Here is a 20,824-nt window from a genome sequence, read left to right as displayed (position 1 = left end):
TCTGTTATAATGCAACTGGCAAAGTGCAAGTCACTGTCATATTAAGAATGAAGAATGTGTCTAAAAACTTATTTTTTAAAAGGCTAGAGACAGGTCAAAAGTAGTGACTTTTGGGACATGGATTAAAGAAGTTTAGCCATTACCAACTCAAACGGCATGGCCCTCTGCCAGTTACCAAGTATTTTCATTATCACTTTTGATCTTATCATCACAATTTATCTGTGAGGACACATGACATTATCGTCACTTGAAAGATGAAGTAGCTGAAATACAGAAAAGAGAAATGATGTACTCAGAGCACCTCAGCTAATAGGTGGAAGTGCCAGTATTAGAACAAAGATCTGTCTGACTCCAAGTATAGAGAGGACAGGAGAATCTATGGGCCATTTACCAAATACTTAGTCTAGGCATTGGTAACCTTTACATCCAACCATCTCTCCAATCTTCCCCTGCCTGGTGGTATTTCTATCATCTCATTTTAAAGACTACAACATCCTTAATTATTCTTATGGCTTCAGTCTTTATTCCATTGTCAATTCATCTTTCCAGGTTACTAGTGAGATATAACAGAAAGAATCACTACGGTCACATTTAAGTGCCAGCTCTGCCACTGCTTAGCTATGTGATCTTGGTTAAAACACTTAATTTACAGTTTCAGTTTTGAAGCTATAAAATGGAGATAATATCTGTCTGGTATAAAAGGTTTTGGACATGAGTTTGAAATCTGCTTCTTTGAGCTTTTGATTTCTTAACCATAAAGTAAGGATACCCCAATCTCATAGGGTTGTTGTAAGAATTCAATTACATGATACCTGTAAAGTGCCTAGCACTTTAACATATAATGGGAACATATAAGGGGAACTCAATAAATAGAAGACAGCATTATTATTATTTCACAGGCTGTTTGTTCATTTGCATCATTCATTCATTCATTCAGCAGGTATTTACTGAGCATCAGTTAAGTTTCAGGTACTGACCTAGGTGCCAGGATTAGTTAACAAATAAAGTTCTTGCCCTCTAAGAGCTTTTATTCTAGTAGCAGGGAGACAATAAACAACTATATACCTATTATGTCAGAGAGTGAACAGTTCAGTGGAGAAAAAGAGAGCAGGATAAGAGAAATAGGGGTTGTCAGTCTGGCAGGGTGGGGAAGGTAGGGCAGAGAGGGGAGGGAAGGAAGACTATTACTTTATATGGGTTGGTCAGCAAAAGCCTCAAAAAAGGCAGTATTTGAGCAGATACCTGAAGGAAGTGAGGGCATAAGCACTATCTAGAGGAAGACTATTTCAGTAGAAGAAAGTGCAAATGCAAGGCCCTGAAGTAGGAACATGTTTCATGGTGTTGTACAAATAGCAAAGATGCCAAGGTAAATGGAAATGACTGAGTGGGAGAGGGGTCAGAGAAATGCCAGCAAGTTAGATCAATAAAGGCCTTTCATTCTGAACTGATGGGGAGCTATTACAGGGTTCGAAAAGAGAAGTGACATAATTTGCCTTATTAAAAAAATATCATTGTCTTTTTTGAAAACAAGATTGAAGGGGTTCACAGATGGAAGCAGAGGCCAGTAGGACATCATTATAATAATTTGGATAACAGATTATAGTGGCTTGGGCTAGGGTTCAGTTGTAGAGGTACTGAGAAGTAGATTCTGGGTATACTTTGAAAGTAAAACCAACAGATTTTGCTATGAGTTGGATGGAGAAAGGAGAGAAAGAGGAGTCAAGGATAACTCTTGAGGTTTCTTGCCTGAACAAAAAGAATGAAGCTGCCATTTAATCAGATAAGGAAGACTATGGGAGGAGCAGGTTTTGGGGGAGAGTAGGAATCAGGAATTCAGTTTTGACTATGTTTCATGTGAGACGCCTACTGGATGCAAAGTGGAGATACTGAGTAGACAGCTGTATGTAGAAATGTTTGGAGTTAGAGAGAGAATTTAGACTGGATATATATATTTGTGAGTTGTAACTGTGTATATTACGTTTATTGCCACAAGACTAGATGAGAGCAATTAGATAATGCCAGTAGAAAGAGATCAAAGGACTGACATGTATTGAGCATCTGCTGTGTGCCAGGTAATGTAAATCTGTAAATTATGGAATAATGTATGTGTTATTATTCTTACTGTGATGATAATAATGGATGACTATATCATTCTGTTACTCAATAAATAAAGCCAAGCTCCTTCTCCTGGTATTCCAGGTTTTATATATCCTATCCCCAAACCTCCTTCAGCCTTTTCTCAGGACTTTGTTAGACAAAGCCCCCTCGTTTCAGCCAGTCTGGTCATGGCTTTGTGCTTTTCAACATTAGCCCTTTTACCTCAAGCTGTCCTCGCTGCTGGAGAATGTTTTCCTCTTAGCAACCTACCAAAAAATCCTATCTACCTCAGTTTTGTTCAACTGCTATCTCTTTTACACAACCTCTCTTGGTTACCCACGCCAGCAGGGATCTATTGCCCCTTTTGCTTGACTATTCTTTGGATCCACTGCATGAACTGCAGTATGAGGACTGTTTGTATGAGAGGCTGAAATGTTCTTAAATGTGGGACCATGCCTTATTCCTTGGCACTAAGCAGAGAGGCTGGCAAAATAAAACTGTATTGGATAAACAGGGTGTGGAATACAACTAAGCGTATATTTTACCAGCATCTAGCAGTGACCCAGAAATAGGAATTACAAGGTGAAATGAAGAAATCAGAGATGATAAAATCTTTCAAAATATGTAACGCCGAGCTTTATTTACACATTGAAAATATTTTTCTTTTTTTTTCTATTTGAGACAAAGTCTCACTCTCTCACCAGGCTGGAGTGCAGTGGTGCGATCTCAGCTCACTGCAACCTTTACCCTCCGAGTTCAAGCGATTCTCCTGCCTCAGCCTCCTGAATAGCTGGGATTACAGGCACCTGCCACCGTGCCCGGCTAATTTTTTGTATTTTTAGTAGAGACGAGATTTCACCATCTTGCCCAGGCTGGTCTTGAACTCCTGACCTCGTGATCCACCTGCCTTGGCTTCCCAAAGTGCTGGGATTACAGGTGTGAGCCACCATGCCTGGCCTAAGTTTTGTATTTTTTAGTAGAGGCAGGGTTTCACCACGTTGGCCAGGCTGGTCTTGAACTCCTGACCTCAAGTGATCCGCCTGCCTCAGCCTTCCAAAGTGTTGGGATTACAGGCGTGAGCACTCGGCCAACAATTAAAATTTAAAAAATTTAAAACTTACAATTTAGAAAATGAATTTCTTAAACAAAATGAATAACCTAAAGAAATATAAACTGCCCTTGCTAGTATTTTTCCCTTTAATTAGGTTGCTGTTGTGTCAGATTAGAGTTTCATATACAGACCTATTTAAGCAGCACCTGTATTAGTCTCTTAAATCTTTCGCTGTTTACTTTTTTTTGAATGTTGTAAATATTTTGTAAACAGTTTTTACCAAATGACTTCTACCTAAAAATTCAGGAGTCCTGTCGAATAATCCAGGATAATTTTTCTTCACAACATAACTTCTGAAAATAAGGCAATCAAGAGGCCTGGGCTGCAGTCCTCAGTGGTCATTAATTAACTGAATGTACACTCTCAAGCAAGTAACTTCACCTCAAGACCTCATATTCACCATTGCTGAATGATACTAACACCACACCTGTCTTGGTATCTCCCAAAGCTGACAGAAGAGGAGTGGGATAATTCTGTAAATGTATTTTGTACCTTAGTGAGGTCTCTTGTTTCTTTCAGTCAAGCAGTTTATTGTGGTTTAATGGTGAGATGCATGTGGCGAGGAGGTAATCAGAAGAAGTGAGAACTGAGCAGGAAAAGGAGATGGTGTGAAACTTTGAAGATTTTGTATGCCATGGTAAGGAGTTTGGACTTTTTCTGTAGGCCATTAGAACCACTGGAGGCTTTTAAGCAGGAGAGAGAGAGAGATCATCAAAGTCGTTTAAAAAAATAACTCAAGAGACAGTGGGGAGGATAGATGTGGGGAGGCAAAACCGGAGGCAGGGAGATGAATTAGGAAGCCATAGGTTTAACTTGGGCTATGACGACTTGGGCAGTGGTATAGAGGGAAAGAGAAGAAAAGAACAGATTTGAGAGAAGTTTAGAGACAAAATTAATATTGCAATCGTCTAGATACTAATGTGTTCCATTACACGATCATAGTTCTTTTTATCTGAATCTTGATTATTTAGGGATACTGAACATTTCCAAATAACCAGATATAGTGATATAAAATACCTGAGGGGAATGGAACAAGCTCAGCAGTAGGACCTTTAACATCAGATGCTTCATCTTGGTTTATTTTGAGAACAAAGCTTTTAAGATACAGTCGTTCAATGGCATTAAAGTTTTTTCTTCTGGCTCTTGTTTTTTAAAAAAATAAAAGTCTAATATAAATTGAAAATCAATCCAACTGCAATATTAGAGGTATTACCATATGAAGGTTATTGAAGTACAAAATATTTTAAAATACTGGTGCTTGCAGCTGTAATTTATTGCATTTATTAGGTGGTCTCTAATGTTGATTTTTCTAGTTCTATGACTCTAATTTTAAAGTGGAACTCTATAATTTATTAAGTTTTTTAAAAGGACTCAATAATCTCAAAAAGCAATGATCATAAGAAAACTTGGATGTCACCATCAGCTCTGTTTTTATAACTGTTCAAGTGACTTAAGTGCTTAATTTTACTAGGCTTTCATTCTCCCACCAGTAATGTGGCAGCATTGGCCTTCATATCTCTGAGATCCGTTGCAAATATCAGATATTTGCAAGATTTCAATGATATATTCTTAAACCTGGGTTACAGCCAGATACTTGTAACTCAAATTTGATATCCATCACTGTTCTAGAGAAAGAATTCACTGCTGCCACGTTTTCTTCAACTGTAAGCCCTTCCCACCTCTTCTGCCTCTCTCTATTTAGGATTATTATAGCAGATACTGTTTTATGTGCTATGAATATAGTAATTATATTCACTTTATATAACTCTTACCATGACCATCTCAGATATTATCATTTCTCTTTCAAAGATGAAGAAATGAAAGTTCGGCAGGGTCAAGTAAGTTGTCCAGTGTTCAGTATGATGGAGTGGGATGCACATGCAAGACTAACTACGACTGAAACATTTACTTCTGACTTTGCTATTCTGCTTCCACTCACTGAACATCTCTCTGTGCAAGGATCAGGTAAAATTCACTTCCTTTGTAATACTTTCCCTTATCACTGCTGGCTGAAATTACTTATCCTTCTAACTGTGGGTGTAATTTGTAATGCAATTTGCTTTAGATGTGTGTTTTTACTATAATGTGAACTCTTCAAGGTCAGCAACAATTTTTTTTAAATTTCTGTATCACCAGCATCTGGTATGAAGGCTGAAACAGAGAGGTTGCACAGCAAATGTTTTGCTATAATGAGAGAACAAATACATGAATTAAATGCGAATTAAATTTCTTCTATCTCCTTATGGTGGCAAATAGTATCCACGTGTTATGGATGAAGTCAAGTCAAACTTCATCTAGCTGTAGCTTCTGGATTCAGACTGTAAATTCTACAAGGGTTAGATCTATGCCATTATTTTTCTTCACTGTGTTTGTAGTGTTTAGCTTGGTGCTTAGCATAATAAAAGTGGATGGGTGACAGAGAAAGGAATTTGTATACCCCAAATTTGAAAGGCTTTTCCCCCAGTACATTTAAACAAAACCTTACTGAAGGTCTACTCTAGAAAAACGCTGCTGGAGCTTGTTTACACTCATTCTCCTGTTCATTTAAGTCTTAGAGGGAGAAACAAAAATTACGAGTTATAGTTACAGAGAAAAAAACCTAGAAAGCTGGGGCAAAATATAAATTCCCTCATTACTTTGTTTTAGATATATAAGAAAACAGTTTATTCCTGAATGCATGTCTGTCTGTTTGGGGATTCATATCTATAGATCTAGAAAAAGGCATGTTCTCTAGGCTAGAACGGGGGCTGTGTGATTATATCAGTGGCAATACACATGGGCTATCAGTGGACTCTTAGAGCTCACTTGCCATTCTTCACCCTCCTTTCCTAGTGCTTTCCAGTCATTTTATAAATTGAAAGATCTCACTTTCCAATCGTAGATAGAGCTCCTCTGAGGGATGTGGATATGGGTAGGCAAAAAATAGAAAAAGAGGAGGCAGAAAGAAGAGTTGTGGGATAAAGAAATAAGGAGAAGGGAAGAATGGAAAGATGGGGGAGAAGATAAAACAGGTAAAATAGGATTGGAAAAAAGGGAAGGGGTAGAAAAGGAAGGAGGAGAGAAAAGGGAAGATAAGGAAGTGGCACAGAAGAGGAAGGCTGGGGGATACTGACAACCTCTTACCAAGTGGCATGAGTGATAATCAGCTTTTCTGGGAAGGGCCTATGTCTGGGCTACTGTAGGTCTGGAGGGGAGCTGGGGGAGCTGGCAGCAGTCCCTTACTCTAACTCAGAGACAGGAGTTGGCCTATAGGAGGAGTAGTAGGGTGAATATCATTATACAGCTTTTAGGACTCAACTACCTCATTTCCAAGGCAATGCCCAAGTAAGGCAAATGGACCACTGATGTTCACACGGCTCTAACATGTCCAAGAGGTAGAGCTCTGGAAATAAATACTACTCCTTCTCTTGGTAACTGTTATTAGCAAAATTGGGGAAAACACACACACACACACACACACACACCCCAAAACCAAGTAACTCATTGCTTCCACAACTTGAATCAGCGTTTCTGGGGAAGGCCTATGTCTGCGGCTATTTTGGTTGTCCTACAGTGTTCAGTTCAGGGAAGTATGCTCAGCAGACATTTACTAAATGGTTAGACAGCTGAGAAATCTTAACATGAAGTATTGTTTTGGTTGGGGGTGGGTGGCAGGCATGGGAGGTACAGAAGAACACTTAACTGGTTCCTCTGCTGAGAAACCAGTCTCTGCTTTGTGGAGAAAAGGCTGAAGACACAATTAAGACTCCTAGAGTTAAGGCTTATATTATTTGTTATTAAAAAGGCAAGGCCTTAAGATGTGCTTTTTAACAGTCTTTAGTTTGGCTGTAATTTAAGATGACTTTTACAAATTAGATCCTAATCCTAGGACACACAGATGGCTGTTACAGAATAGCCTTGCAAAAACACTAGTCATTTGACTTGAAAGAGAATTCAGAGAAGAATGAAGGGCCTTTAACTCTCACCCCACCCCTGGCTCTAGGAGGCCTAAAGAGTCTTGGGTGGGCTTTCTTAGTTTAAGTCTGGAATCTGGGTGGGCCTAGAGCATCTGTTCTCATTTGGACCAGCCTCTCTGTTCATTCTGGAACCAGAGATTAGGGGAGTCCGAGCTTATTAACATTCAACAACAGTTACTGATGCTTATGTATGAAGCACTATGCTGGCAACTGCAGGGAGATAGTCACAGGCCCAAGAACACTCTGCATTTCACATCACATCTCCCCAGTTTCCTTTCAACAGCAACTTTCCACAGTTCAGAGTTTCACCCCGTGGAAAGAGGTTCTTAATAGTGATCAAAAAGCCTAGCTTCTTTTAAGATATTTTCACCCCATCCCTGTCAGTAATAAGCTTTAAAAATTAATTTGAAAGAAAAAGTTTAATTTTAAAATGCAGAAAGTCTATTTCTTCCAGTACTTCCATTTTTAAAGACGAGACCCATTCAGAAAGGGAGTGACTTAAAACTAAGGGTTGGGAAGGGCAAACTTAGCTCCTAAGTTTTTTAAGTTCTCTGAGGTGAGATTTTCATCACAGAACATAAAGTATGAGAACCAGGCTGATCTTGAACCCTTTGATATTGGTTCTTTGTTAAATGTTCACACACTGAGAGTTCAACTTCAGTGACAGAAGTTAAGGTAGTTTTCATACTTGGCTGTGTGGTAAGAACATATGCAGGCCTGTGTTCCCTTGTGCATGTTTGTGTGCCTTATATACAAATAAAGGGAATGACCTTGGAGCAGGAGGCAGGACCAGTGAAAAAGGAACAATAGTCAGCACCTGGGTTCCACTACAGTCTCCTGGGCTTAGAAATAAGTGGCAAGATCCTCATTCCACCCAGAGGGGATATTACTAGTTTCTCTCTCTATCCTGTAAACCTGACAGCCAATGTGAGAGACTCAGATGTGCCTTAATGAAATTCTTGGTTTTTGTATGCTAGGTTACTATGCCTAGATCATAATGGAATCACAGAATATTTACTGTATATTTTAGAGCTAAGGAAGTCTAAGTCCCATCCCATATCAAGCAGGAATACCAGGGATGAATCCCTCTCCATATATATCTGTTATTCCTGAAAAGAGTAGTACTTGGTAATCTCCAATGATAGGAAAATTAACACTTCACGACACAACATATTCCTTTCTTATAAAATGCTTTGTTACACTATGCCAAATTTTGTCTCATGTAACTTTCAACTCATTGGTCCCAGTTCTGCCCCTGGAGCCTCAAAAAATCAGATCCCTCTTTTACAAGGCATGCCTTCAAGTAGCTGAAGACAACAATCACATCTCCCATGGTCCTTCCTTCTTTAGAGGTAATGTTCCTTAAATGACACGATTTGCAGCTCCCTCACTTTCCTACCAGCCCTGCTCCTATTTCTTCAGGCTTCGTTTTTCAGCGTGAAGCCTAAAGACTATTTCAGGGGTAGGTTTTTTTTTTTTTTTAATTTTTTATTTCCATAGGTTTTTGGGGAACAGGTGGTATTTTGTTACATGAGTAAGTTCTTTAGTGGTGATCTGTGAGATTTTGGTGCACCCATTACCCAGGGGTAGTTTATCTTAGTGCAGAGTTAAACAGGACCATTAAGTTAACCTCTGGTTGGGATGACACCTCTAAAACAGGAGCTAGCTTTTTTGTTGGCAGCCACAACATGTTATTAATGTGTATTCAGCTTAATTCAACCATAACCTCTACTAAAGGAATCTATTTCTACACGTTTCTGTAAAATTTCTGCAGCTTCATTTTGTGTAAGTTTCAGTATTTTAAGATTTTCTTGAATCTTATTTTTCATAACCTATAAATCTGATAAAGTCTTCATGTAGGTTGCTAATAAATATGGTAAGTAATAAAAGATTAAATACAGAGCCTCTTGGTTCCCTACAAGGAAATGGTGGTTAACATTTTTTGGATGCAACCATTTAATCAGCAATGAATCTAACACATCTATATCTCTTTACTTTGCCCCAGAATACTATGAGAGACTATCAAATATTGTGCTGTAATGCAAGCACACAGTGAATACAGGTCACCCTCTGTAACCTCCCAGGGTATAGTAAGACTATCAAATCACAAAATACTTTCTGTTTTGCATGAGTCATTCTTAGTGAACCTATATTCGTTGACCCTGATATCTAACTGTTAAGCTGTTAAACTTACAATTCTCAGGTATATTCTAAGGTCTACAGAATATATCTCATTTGAGGAATACAGATGAGACCTCGGCAAAGACTGGAATGATGGAATAGGGAAAACAGGTAGGAAGGAAGATCTGTACCTAATTTCTTACATAGGCTACTGGGTACACATGTCTGCTGGCCTGGGAAGCCATACTTTCTCCAAAGGCTAAGGACAGAGTGATGTGCAGAACAAAGAAGGACTTCTGGATGTCTGGTAGTTGCCTGCACCATAGGACTTTTCTTGAACTACTTTGTTCAGCTTTAATGATGGCACATCTCCCACTGGGATATACTTCCTGCTATAGGTATGGGAACTTACATCTCTCCTAGGAAAGGTGCTCAGTAACTTGTACTCATCCCATGGAAATCCTTTGGAAGCTACAAAATCAAAGACAATCTGGAGCTTGCTGCTGGCCAGGAAACGCCGCTCCAAGAACTCGCCACTGGGGGTCCGGATCCGCAGTTTGCTCACAGGCTCAGCATTTTCTTCCTTTGGCTCAGGAGGCAGGGCTTGCTCTAAGGACAGCCGGATGGCCTAGGGAGAGCAAAAACCAGGTGTTAAAATGTGGGAAGGACTGGACTATGGAGAGTGGGGAGGAAGAGACCAGAGAAAAAGCTGCTGCTTTCTAGAAATTCATAGAAAAGTCACTGCCCCATTTATTAGCCAAGCCTAATGCTTGAAAAATAGAATCATGTATTTTTCATTTTCTTAATATTAGCCCAATAGGCAAGTAATTAAAATAAATTCCACCTTAATGACCATATTATTAAATATATAGGAAACTACACAGAAAAAGCATTTTTTTTAACTGAAGGGCTCAGATATTTGTGATCAAAGACATTCATATCAAATACCCAATTGATACCTTTCTAGGGTATGAATTAAAGCTATTAGATGCATTCAGAAAAGACACACACACACAGAAATATATTTATATGAGAAATACATTTTTCAAGTAGACGTAACTGCAGAGTTTGTAGAATACTGGATTATTATGTTTATGTCAAAATGGAATGGGGAAATTCTGTTTAGGGTGATGAAAACATTTTGGAAATAGTGGTGGTGGTTGGATAATACTGTGAATACAATTAATGCCACTGAATTGTATACTTAAGAATGGCAAGTTAGTGTACATATATTTTGCCACAATTAAAGAAAAGTTTTAAAACATGGAAAGAACTTCAAATATCGGGTTTATTGGTAGAAGAAGACCACAGTCCTAGTTCTGGCTTTGCCACTAACTCGCTTTGGGATTTGGCCAAATCTTAGTCATTGATTTCTGGACCTACAGATGGACCAAACCCTTCATTTGACTTAAGCAGGTGAAGTAAACTGCTGGAAGGCCTCATGGCTAGTGTGGGCTTGAATCCAGGTTTTAGTATTACATTGTTTCGCATTTGTGACATTCCATTAGGAGATGGTCTCTGAGGTCCCTAATAACATTGGAATCTATAAAAATTACTAAAACCTTTTTTGTCTAGAACCCTGAGAAAGACTTCATGTTAGAATCCATGAAATTCATCTAAAGCAGTGCTCTGAGGAAATTCATAGCCTTAACATTCTCATGCCATTATAAATTAAAGAATAAAAATAAGTGAATTAAGAATTAGATTTTAAAAGCTAGTGAATTATCAGTGTCTGGGAACAAAAAAAAATTTAAAACTAGTGAAAAAAAAAAACCCAATAAAATAAGTGGAAGGAAAGCTGATAATAAAATAAAAGTATAAATAAATAATTTAGGAAAACAAGAAATATAAAACTAGTCAGCTAATAAATAAGCTGGTTCTTTGGAGGTAATAAACTTACACAAATAAAAAGAAACAAAAATGGTAACCTACAGAGGGTAGGGGAAACAAGGTGGAAGAGGTGCCAGCTGGTGTTTTCTGCATATATGCCTATTTTGACCTATGCAAATTATCTGTTAAAAAATGTTTAAAATAACCAACAGAAAAAGTTGGCTCAGACACAAGTATGGATAAGAAATTAAGTAATTTGTGTCATGCAGGTGAATTTGGTTGGCTCTAATACTGAAGTATTTTTTTCAAATCATTCAAAATTTCTGCAATGTATAGAAAAAGCTAGTCTCGCCTATGACTGAGGTTATTTTCCTTCTGGAGGCACTGAATAACCACCTACCTTATAGGGGATTAGAGAGGTGGGAATTATATAGGCAATATATATAAAATTTTCAGTATGGCATCTGACACATAATAGGCTTCAGTGACAGTTGCTTTTCTTATAAGGAAGAGATCTACACAGAATATCAGATCTGGAAGGGGCTGCATTTGTCAAACAGCCCAATACTCTCATTTTTTATGTGGGGAAATTGATGTCCAGAAATGGAGACATAAGAAATACAGTTAAAAATATATTTTTGCTTTTTTTTCAGTCACTTTTGCCCTTTTTTCTGACAGCATGAGTGGCAGTTTACCTGATATTGGTGTTCTGTGACAGCAATGAGTTTCAGCTGAATAGTTCCAACTATTAAACTATTTCAGTAACATTATCATATATTAGTAACCAAATGAATGGATTAACCTGTGTATATCAAAATAAAATGCTAGTTGATATGCCAATTACAGCATTCACTATATAGTACCATAGTTATTTATTTAATGCCTGGCCTTCTTACGAGCCTGCAAGCTCCATAATGGCATGGGAGCATGTATTACTTCTTATTCCAAATATAGTGCATAGTACAAAGTAGATGCTCAATATGCCCTTGGAAGGGAAGGAATAAACTGACATGCTAACTGAAATAATGTAGGTGAAAGTACTTAGTATGATTATAGGCACACAGTAGGTGTTCAATAAATGCTAGAAGAATGTGAATCTCATAGCCTCTACTTCTAGTAACTAAGAATTAAACATCTTACTTCTCCTTTCTCTGAGGTATGATTCCTCCTTGCATTAACTGTTCAGATTAATTTTCCACATGTGTCCCTTAAAGGGAAACCATGAGTTGCTTTTAAGCATAAACCTCTGTGGATTAGAGTTATATACATTTTCTAAACTGTTAATGGGATCATCCATTTCTCAGTTAACAGTGGTGGTTCTTTTTTTTGAGATGGAGTCTCGCTCTGTCACCTAGGCTGGAGTTTATCTCGGCTCTCTGCAACCTCCATCTCCCAGGTTCAAGCGATTCTCCCACCTCAGCCTCCTGAGTAGCTGGGATTACAGGCGCGTGCCACCACACTTGGCTAATTTTTGTATTTTTAGTAGCGATGGGGTTTTGCCATGCTGGCCAGGCTGATCTCAAACTCCTGACCTCAAGTGATGCATCTGCCTAGGCCTCCCAAAGTGCTGGGATTACAGGTGTGAACCACTGCGCCCAGCCACAATGGTGGTTCTTTACAAGCATATCTTTGAGATTATAAAACATTTTTCCCAATTACAAAAGTAATATAAATTCATTGCAAAAATAGATTAAAAGAAAAACATTAAAACTAATCTGTAGATTCACCATTAAGATAGCCATCACCAAGATTGTTTATATCCACTAATTTTTAAAATATTTTAACCATTAAGTGTACAATTCAGTGGCATTAAATAAATTCACAATGTTGTACAACCATCACTACTATTTATTTTCAAAACTTTTTCATCGCCCAGATACTCTTCCTTAATTTTTCAGGCATATTTTATGTAAGTATATTTGAAACTTTTTTCAAAATTTGAGTCAGTGTTGTATTGAATAAAGCTTTATCCTTTCTGTTCAAAGTCATGTATTTTGTAATTGTTTTAAAGTTTTTATTAAAGTGTACCACACATATGAAAAAGTACACAAATCTTAAGTGTACAACTTGATAAAGTTTCAAAGTCAACATATCTGTAAAACCAGAATGCTGATCAAGTATCTCAGAAGCATACCCTTTCCTGGGAACTACTTCCCCTTAAAGTCAGTATTCTGACTTCTGACAGTGCAGTTAAAAAATTTTTAATTAAATCCCAGCACTTTGGGAGGCAGAGACGGGCGGATCATGAGGTCAGGAGATCGAGACCATCCTGGCTGACACGGTGAAACCCCGTCTCTACTAAAAAATACAAAAAACTAGCCGGGCGAGGTGGCGGGCGCCTGTAGTCCCAGATACTCGGGAGGCTGAGGCAGGAGAATGGCGTGAACCCGGGATGTGGAGCTTGCAGTGAGCCGAGATCTGGCCACTGCACTCCAGCCTGGGCGGCAGAGCGAGACTCCGTCTCAAAAAAAAAAAAAAAAAAATTTTAATTAAATGCAATGTTATGGTTAGAAACATAGGTTTTGGGGTATGGCAGACATGCATTCAAATCCTGGGAATTAGGCAAATCACAGTCTTTATGAATTTCAGTTTCCTCATAGAAACAGAGCCAATAACATCTTCCTCACAGCATCCTTCCATAAGATGCAGAATGTTTTTAGGTGGGCCGCCACACCACACTGCTCTTCCTTCCTCTCCGTGGATAACGCCAGCTGCCTAGTCAGTTCTGATGAGAGAATCTGAATACTTTGGTTGCTGATGCAGGATTCACACGCGAATTATGGTTCTTTTTGATGGGAGCCTCTGCTTCTAATCGGCCATCTTGGCCCTGTCCCTGACGCCACTTAGCAAATGCTGACACTTGGTCAGCACTCAGTGACAAATGCTGAGCATTGATCCTCATGCTATACGTAATACAGTGATCAACATATGACAGTTTTTGGTGCTATCATTTTTGTCATGATTATTCCTTTTCACCTACTTTAAATCAAAACTTAATGTGATATTTCTTGGTTTTCCCTCATTCTCTCCCTTTAATCCACCTGTCTGCTTGCTTTCTGTTTTGACATTTCCCTGCATAGTATAACAACAGATGCTACACTATTGTCTGAATTCAACCAATTATATTACAGAAGAATAAACAACAGTAGCTCACTACTCCATTCATTGTACAGACAATGTCTGCTCCTCAATGTATACAGTCTCCAGGGCTTTTCCCCAGAAAGAAAACAGACCTCATATATCCCACACCAATGGACCAACGTGGAAAACAATGAAGAGATATAAGGCAAATCAGCAACCTTGAGATTTGAATATCCAACAGTTCTACTGGCAAAAAAAGAACAAAAATATATCAGTAGTTCAGTTTCAAACATACTGGCTAAGAGCTAGGGCCTCCTGTAAGCAAACACTGTTGTAAAACAACAACATAAAGGACACCTACACTCAAACGAGTCATAGTAAACAACAGTGTTAAACTTCAGTTCGATTTGCTCAACAAATATAGTTTATTTGCATTATTTTTGGTTTGCAATAAAACAAGGAAACCTGGTATAAGTTAGAAATATGAACTAATCTGGGACTTCTTTTTCTACTAAAAATATGTGACTATTTAAAGCATTCATATCTGAGGGATGAGAAATGGCGCTATTTTTTGAAGTGAAATTAGGCAGTGAAAATAGACACCCACAAAAGACTGTCGCTACACGGTTACATTTTTTAAACAGAAAGAATAATACACATAATAGTCTCTTACAATAAGAATCAAAGACTGCCTTAATTTACTTTTATACACACACAGATGTATACATAAATACATACACACACATAACCTCTAGGCTTCTATGAGTATGTACAAATAACAGTTTATAGCTGGCTGAGGCACAGTGTTAAACAGGCTAAAGCTAACATTCATTAATTCCATGAATTCTTACTGAGCATCTTCTATGAGTCAGGCATTGTTCTAAATGATGGGAAAATAGCAGTGAACAAAATAGATAAAAAATTCTGCCTAAATGGAGCCTACATCCTAGTCGGGTAGGGATAAAGACAACAAAGACACACATAGGAAGAGACAGTATGTGCCACATAAGGACTTTTCAGTCAACAATGGACTGTATATACCATGGAGGTCTCATAAGATTATAATGGAGCTGAAAAATTCCTATTGCCTAGTATTTAGTGTACTATACTTTCAATCGTTATTTTAGGGTATACTCCTTCTATGTATTTTTTAGAAAAGTTAGCCATAAAACAACCCCAGGCAGGTCCTTCAGAAGGTATTACAGAAGAAAGCATTGTTATAAGAGATGACAGCTCCATGTGTGTTACTGCCCCAAAGACCTTCCAGTGGACAAGATGTGAATATGGAAGACAATGATATTGACGATCTAGACCCTGTGTAGGCCTAGCCTAACGTGCATGTATCTTAGTTTTTTTTTTTTTTTTTTTTTTTTTTTGAGACGGAGTCTCGCTCTGCCGCCCAGGCTGGAGTGCAGTGGCCGGATCTCAGCTCACTGCAAGCTCCGCCTCCCGGGTTCCCGCCATTCTCCTGCCTCAGCCTCCCGAGTAGCTGGGACTACAGGCGCCGCCACCTCGCCCGGCTAGTTTTTCTGTATTTTTAAATAGAGACGGGGTTTCACCGTGTTAGCCAGGATGGTCTCGATCTCCTGACCTCGTGATCCGCCCGTCTCGGCCTCCCAAAGTGCTGGGATTACAGGCTTGAGCCACCGCGCCCGGCCGTATCTTAGTTTTTAATAAAAAGTTTAAAAAGAAGGAAAAATTTTTAATAGAGAAAAACATATATAAGGATATAAAGAAAAAAATTTTGGATAGCTGTACAATATGTGTTTTAAGCTGTTATTACAAAATAATCAGAAAGTTAAAAAAATTAAGTTTACATAAAGTAAAAGGGTTATAGTAAGCTAAGGTTAATTCATTGCTGAAAAAAGAAAATAAGTAAACCTAGTGTGGCCTAAGTGTACAGTGATTATAAAGTCTGCTGTAGTATAATGTCCTAGGCCTTCATATTCACTCACCACTTGCTCACTGACTCACCCAGAGCAACTTCGGTCTTGCAAGCTCCATTCACAGTAAGTACCCTACACAGGTGTACCATTTTTTATCCTTTGTACTGTACCTTTTTATCCTTTTTATTGTGCCTGTTCTATGTTTAGATATACAAACACTTACCATTGTATTACAGTTGCCTGCAGTATTCAATACAGTAACATGCTGCACAGGTTTGTAACCTAGGAGCAACAGGTTATACCATATAGCCTAGGTGTGTAGCAGGCTATACTATCTATGTTTGTGTAAGTAATGTCTAGGATGTTCGCACATCAACGGAATTGCCAATGACACATTTCCCCATCCTTAGGTGACACAAGACTGTATATCATTTTTCACAAAGTGGTGAGTGCTACGGAGGGAGTGCAGGGAATGCTGGCAGAAGGTAGGGGGAGGGGTAAAAATTTAAATACTGTAAACCTCAGTAAGCAAAGGTCTAAAGGAAAGAGGGTGCCGCATGGATATTTAGATCTAAAAGAAGTATATTATACGCAGGAGTCACAGTAAGTAACAAGGCCCAGGTGCCTGGCTTGATTGAAGAATAGCAAGGCAGCCAATATGGCTGGAACGGAATGAGCAAGGGGAGAGGGGTAGGAGTTAAAGTTACAGTGGAAATAAAAGAGAGGGGTGATTAGATCATCTATGGCTTTGGGAAGGACAATTAATAATTATTTTCCTATTTTAAAATTAAGGTATAATTTATATACAGTAAACTCTATCCTTTCATATATTTGCATAACTACCATCACCAACAAAGAAGAGTTCTGTTACCTCTCTCCCTGTTCAAATTTTTTCATCCCTAGTTCCCAACCTCTAATCTTTATTCTGACCCTAGTTTTGTCTTTTCCAGAATGTTATATAAATATAACCATAAATGTTATATGAATGACTTCCTTCACTTAGCATAAGATATTTGAGATTCATCCATGTTGTTGAATATATCAGTAGTTTGTTACTATTTATTGCTGAGTAGTATTCCATTGTATAGATACATACACAGTTTGATGACCCGTCTTCTCCAGTTGAGGGACACCTGAGCTGTTTCCAGGTTTACGTGACTACAAATAAAGCTGCCATAAACATTTTCATACATATTTTTGTATGAATGTAAACTGCTTTGTGTGAAAGCAGTTTACTGTTACTTTCATTTCACTTGTGTAAATACATACCTAGGAGTGTGACTGCTGGGTCATAGGGTATATATATATTTAACTTTACAAGAAAGTTTCATGCTAATTTCCAAAGTGGATGTACTATTTAGCATTCCCATCATTAATGTATAAGAGTTCAGCTGCTCTTCATCTTTGCCAGTACTTGGTATTTTCCCTTTTTCTTTTAAAAAGCTTTCTAAAAGGTGTACATATATTGTGGTTTTAATTTGTATCTCCCTAATGGCTAAAAATGTTGAGCATATTTTGATGCACTGTATATTTTCTTTGATTAAGTGTCTTTCAAATATTTTGCCCATTTTAATACTTGGGTTGCTTTCTTATTACTAAGTTTTGAGAGTTCTTTATGTATTCTGGACATTAGATATATGATTTTCTCCTGTCTATGGCTTGTTTTTTTCAATTTTCTAGCAGTATTTTACAAATAGTAGAAGTTTCTAATTTAGATATTTGTTATTTTATAGGTTGTGTCTTTGGTATCAGATTTAAGAAATCTTTGCCTAACTCAAGGTCATGAAGATTCTCTCCAATGTTTTCTTCTGGGACTTGAATAGTTTTAGATTTTACATTTATGTCTATTACCGATTTTGAATTAATTTTTGCTTGTGATGCAAAATATGAATTGAAGTGTTTTAAAACTGGTTTTCTATGGGATTTTTTTGGATATGAATATCCAATTGTTGCAGCATCAAGTGTTGAAAAGACTATCCTTTCTCCATTGAATTGCCTTTGTATCTCTGTTGAAAATCAATTGACCATATATGTGTAGGTCTATTTCTGGACTCCACTGACTCATGGGTCCATTTTTTTGTAAATACAACTATGTCTTGATTACAGTAAGTCTTGCACTCTGGTGATGTCCAACTTTGTTTTCTTTTTCAAAACTGTTTAGACTATTCCAGTTCTATTGCTTTTTCATATAAATTTAAGAATCAGTTTGTCAATCTCTACAATCTTGTAGATATTTGATTAGAATTACTGTAAGAATTCAGGTTTTATTTTGAGATGTAAGCCACTGCGAGTTTTTGAAGTGATGTGATGTGACAAATGATTTTTAAAGGATTTATTAAGACTATAGGAAAGGCAAAAATGGAGACATGGAATCAAGGTGGGTGGCTACCAAAGTAATCCAGGTAACAGACAACGGTGGCTTAGATGAGGGTGATAGTGGTGGAGTTAAACATTTAAATTTTGCATATATTTGCAGAGCCCACAGGATTTGCTCATTAAATATGGATGTAAATGAGAGAAGTCAAGGATAATTCCAAGGTTTGTGGCTCTAACAACTGGAAAGATTTTCCATTTATTGAGAGGGAAGATTGTAGAAAGAGCAGGTTTGGGTGGGGAGGGTAGGATCAGTTGTGCAATTTAAAACATATTAAGTTTCTGATGTATATGAGACATCTAAGTAGACATGATGGGCCAGTAGCTAGATATTCAAGTCTGGAGTTCAGGAAAGGAAGAAGCTGGAAATACAAATCTGGGAGTCAAACGTATAGACAATATAATATAGTCAATATAATAGTCATAATACTGGATGAGATCAACAAAGGAGTAGAATGGATCCCATATAGGGACAGTTGATTTGACCCGATTCTGCAGTCAATCTCTGCTCCTGGCAACCTGGAGAGTATGGATAGCTTACTACTATTATGACCTCATTTCTGGATAAAGTAAATAAGGCAAATGATCGTATTTCCTAAATCAAAATTCAGATAGATGACTTTTGGTTGCTTCTGGATATAAAGAAAAGCCTGTACCCTGTGATTTGGACACCATGAAGCTAGAATTTCTGGTCTGTTTTAATGGTTCATGAGAACAACGGAACACTTCAAACTGGAACTATTGAAGAAATTGTGGATATATAGTTTCCATAATTATAATAAGGTATATTTATGTATTGGCACCTATCTTATTGAATTGTAAAAATTCAGTAAGATAATTAATGCCTATAAAGTGATCACCACTGAGTTTAGCACATATTAATTGTGCAATAGATAGTGGTGATGATGCCAATGATGATGATGACAGGGATGATTATTATTATGGCCCAGTGTGGACAAAAGCAACTTACATAAGATAAAAATACAAATTATAAAGAGCAGTTTTACCTTAATAACCAGTTTATGGTCCCAACTTCATTCTTTGAATCTGGAGTAATAAGTAGAATGAATACTGGATAGAAGCTCTGGTTCTGCTTTCATCAGGCTTATGTTAGGTAAAAATTTTAAAGCAGGCTTAAAAATATCTTTCTAAAATTACTATTATTTACTTTTATTTATTTATTTATTTTTTAAAATACAGACAGGGTCTTGCCATGTTGCTCTGGCTGGCCTTGAACTCCTGGGCTCAACTGATCCTCCCACCTCAGCCTCCCAAGTAGCTGGGATTACAGGTGTGTGCCACTGTGTTTGGCTAAAAATAGGCTTTTAAATCCTGCTATGATCTTACTCTCATCTTCTGTAAAACAGTAATAATCCTCACCAATTGTATCAGTCTGTTTGCACACTGCTATAAAGAACTACCTGAGACTGGGCGCGGTGGCTCACGCCTGTAATCCCAGCACTTTGGGAGGCCGAGGCAGGCAGATCATGAGGTCAGGAGATCAAGACCATCCTGGCTAACATGGTGAAACTCTCTCCCTACTAAAAATACAAAAAATTAGCCAGGCATGATGGCAGGTGCCTGTAATCCCAGCTACTTAGGAGGCTGAGGCAGGGGAATCACTTGAACCCAGGAGGCATAGGTTGCAGTGAGCCGAGATTGTGCTACTGCGCCATTGCACCCCCAGCCTGGGCAACAGAGCGAGACTCAGTCTCAAAAGAAAAAAAAAAAAAAAAACCAAAAACCAAAAACCAAAAAACTGACTTGAGACTGCGTAATTTATGAAGAAAAGAGGTTTAACTGACTCACAGGCTTAACAGGAAGGATGACTGGGAGGCCTCAAGAAACTTACAATCACAGTGGAAGGTGAAGGGGAAGCAACGACCTTCTTCACATGGTGGCAGGGGAGAGAGACAGAGAGCAATGGAGGAAGTGCCACATTTTTAAACCATCAGATCTTGTGAGAACTCTATCATGAGAACAGCAAGGGGAAAGAGCACCCCATGATCCAATCACTTGCCACCAGGCCTTTCCTTCAACATGTGGGGATTACAATTTAACATGAGATTTGGGTGAGGACACGGAGCCAAACCATATTACCAATTTTGTAGAGTGGTTGTGAAGGTGAAATGAAAACTCCTTGAGGGCTGGACTATGCCTCACACCTATAGCATAATGTCCACAGCACCTGATTTAATAACTTGCACACAGAAGGAGATTAACTAAATATTTGCTAAATATTGAGTGAATAAAAGATCTGAGAGTCAAAAACCTTAGCTGAAAATTTCTCTGCTTACCAAAAACTCCACAGAAAAAAGTAGTACTCGGGAAGGCTTTCTTGGAGTATAGATAGTTCACACATTTCTCTA

The 20,824-nt window shown here is 38.0% G+C and overlaps 1 protein-coding gene across 6 annotated transcripts in view; it reads right to left on the bottom strand.

The window, feature by feature from the left end:
- The window catches only part of FAF1 (Fas associated factor 1), a 512,111-nt gene that overhangs the window by 24,915 nt on the left and 466,372 nt on the right, over positions 1 to 20,824 (bottom strand). For all 6 annotated transcript variants that reach the window (XM_015436105.3, XM_015436115.3, XM_045386413.2 and 3 more), the window contains one exon: positions 9,698 to 9,913. In XM_015436105.3, coding sequence (XP_015291591.1) covers positions 9,698 to 9,913 — 216 coding nt within the window. The remainder of the gene's footprint in view (positions 1 to 9,697; positions 9,914 to 20,824) is intronic.

The sequence above is a fragment of the Macaca fascicularis genome, chromosome 1, assembly GCF_037993035.2.
Source record: "Macaca fascicularis isolate 582-1 chromosome 1, T2T-MFA8v1.1".
Lineage (NCBI taxonomy): Eukaryota > Metazoa > Chordata > Mammalia > Primates > Cercopithecidae > Macaca > Macaca fascicularis.
This window is presented reverse-complemented; position numbering and strand designations above follow the sequence as displayed.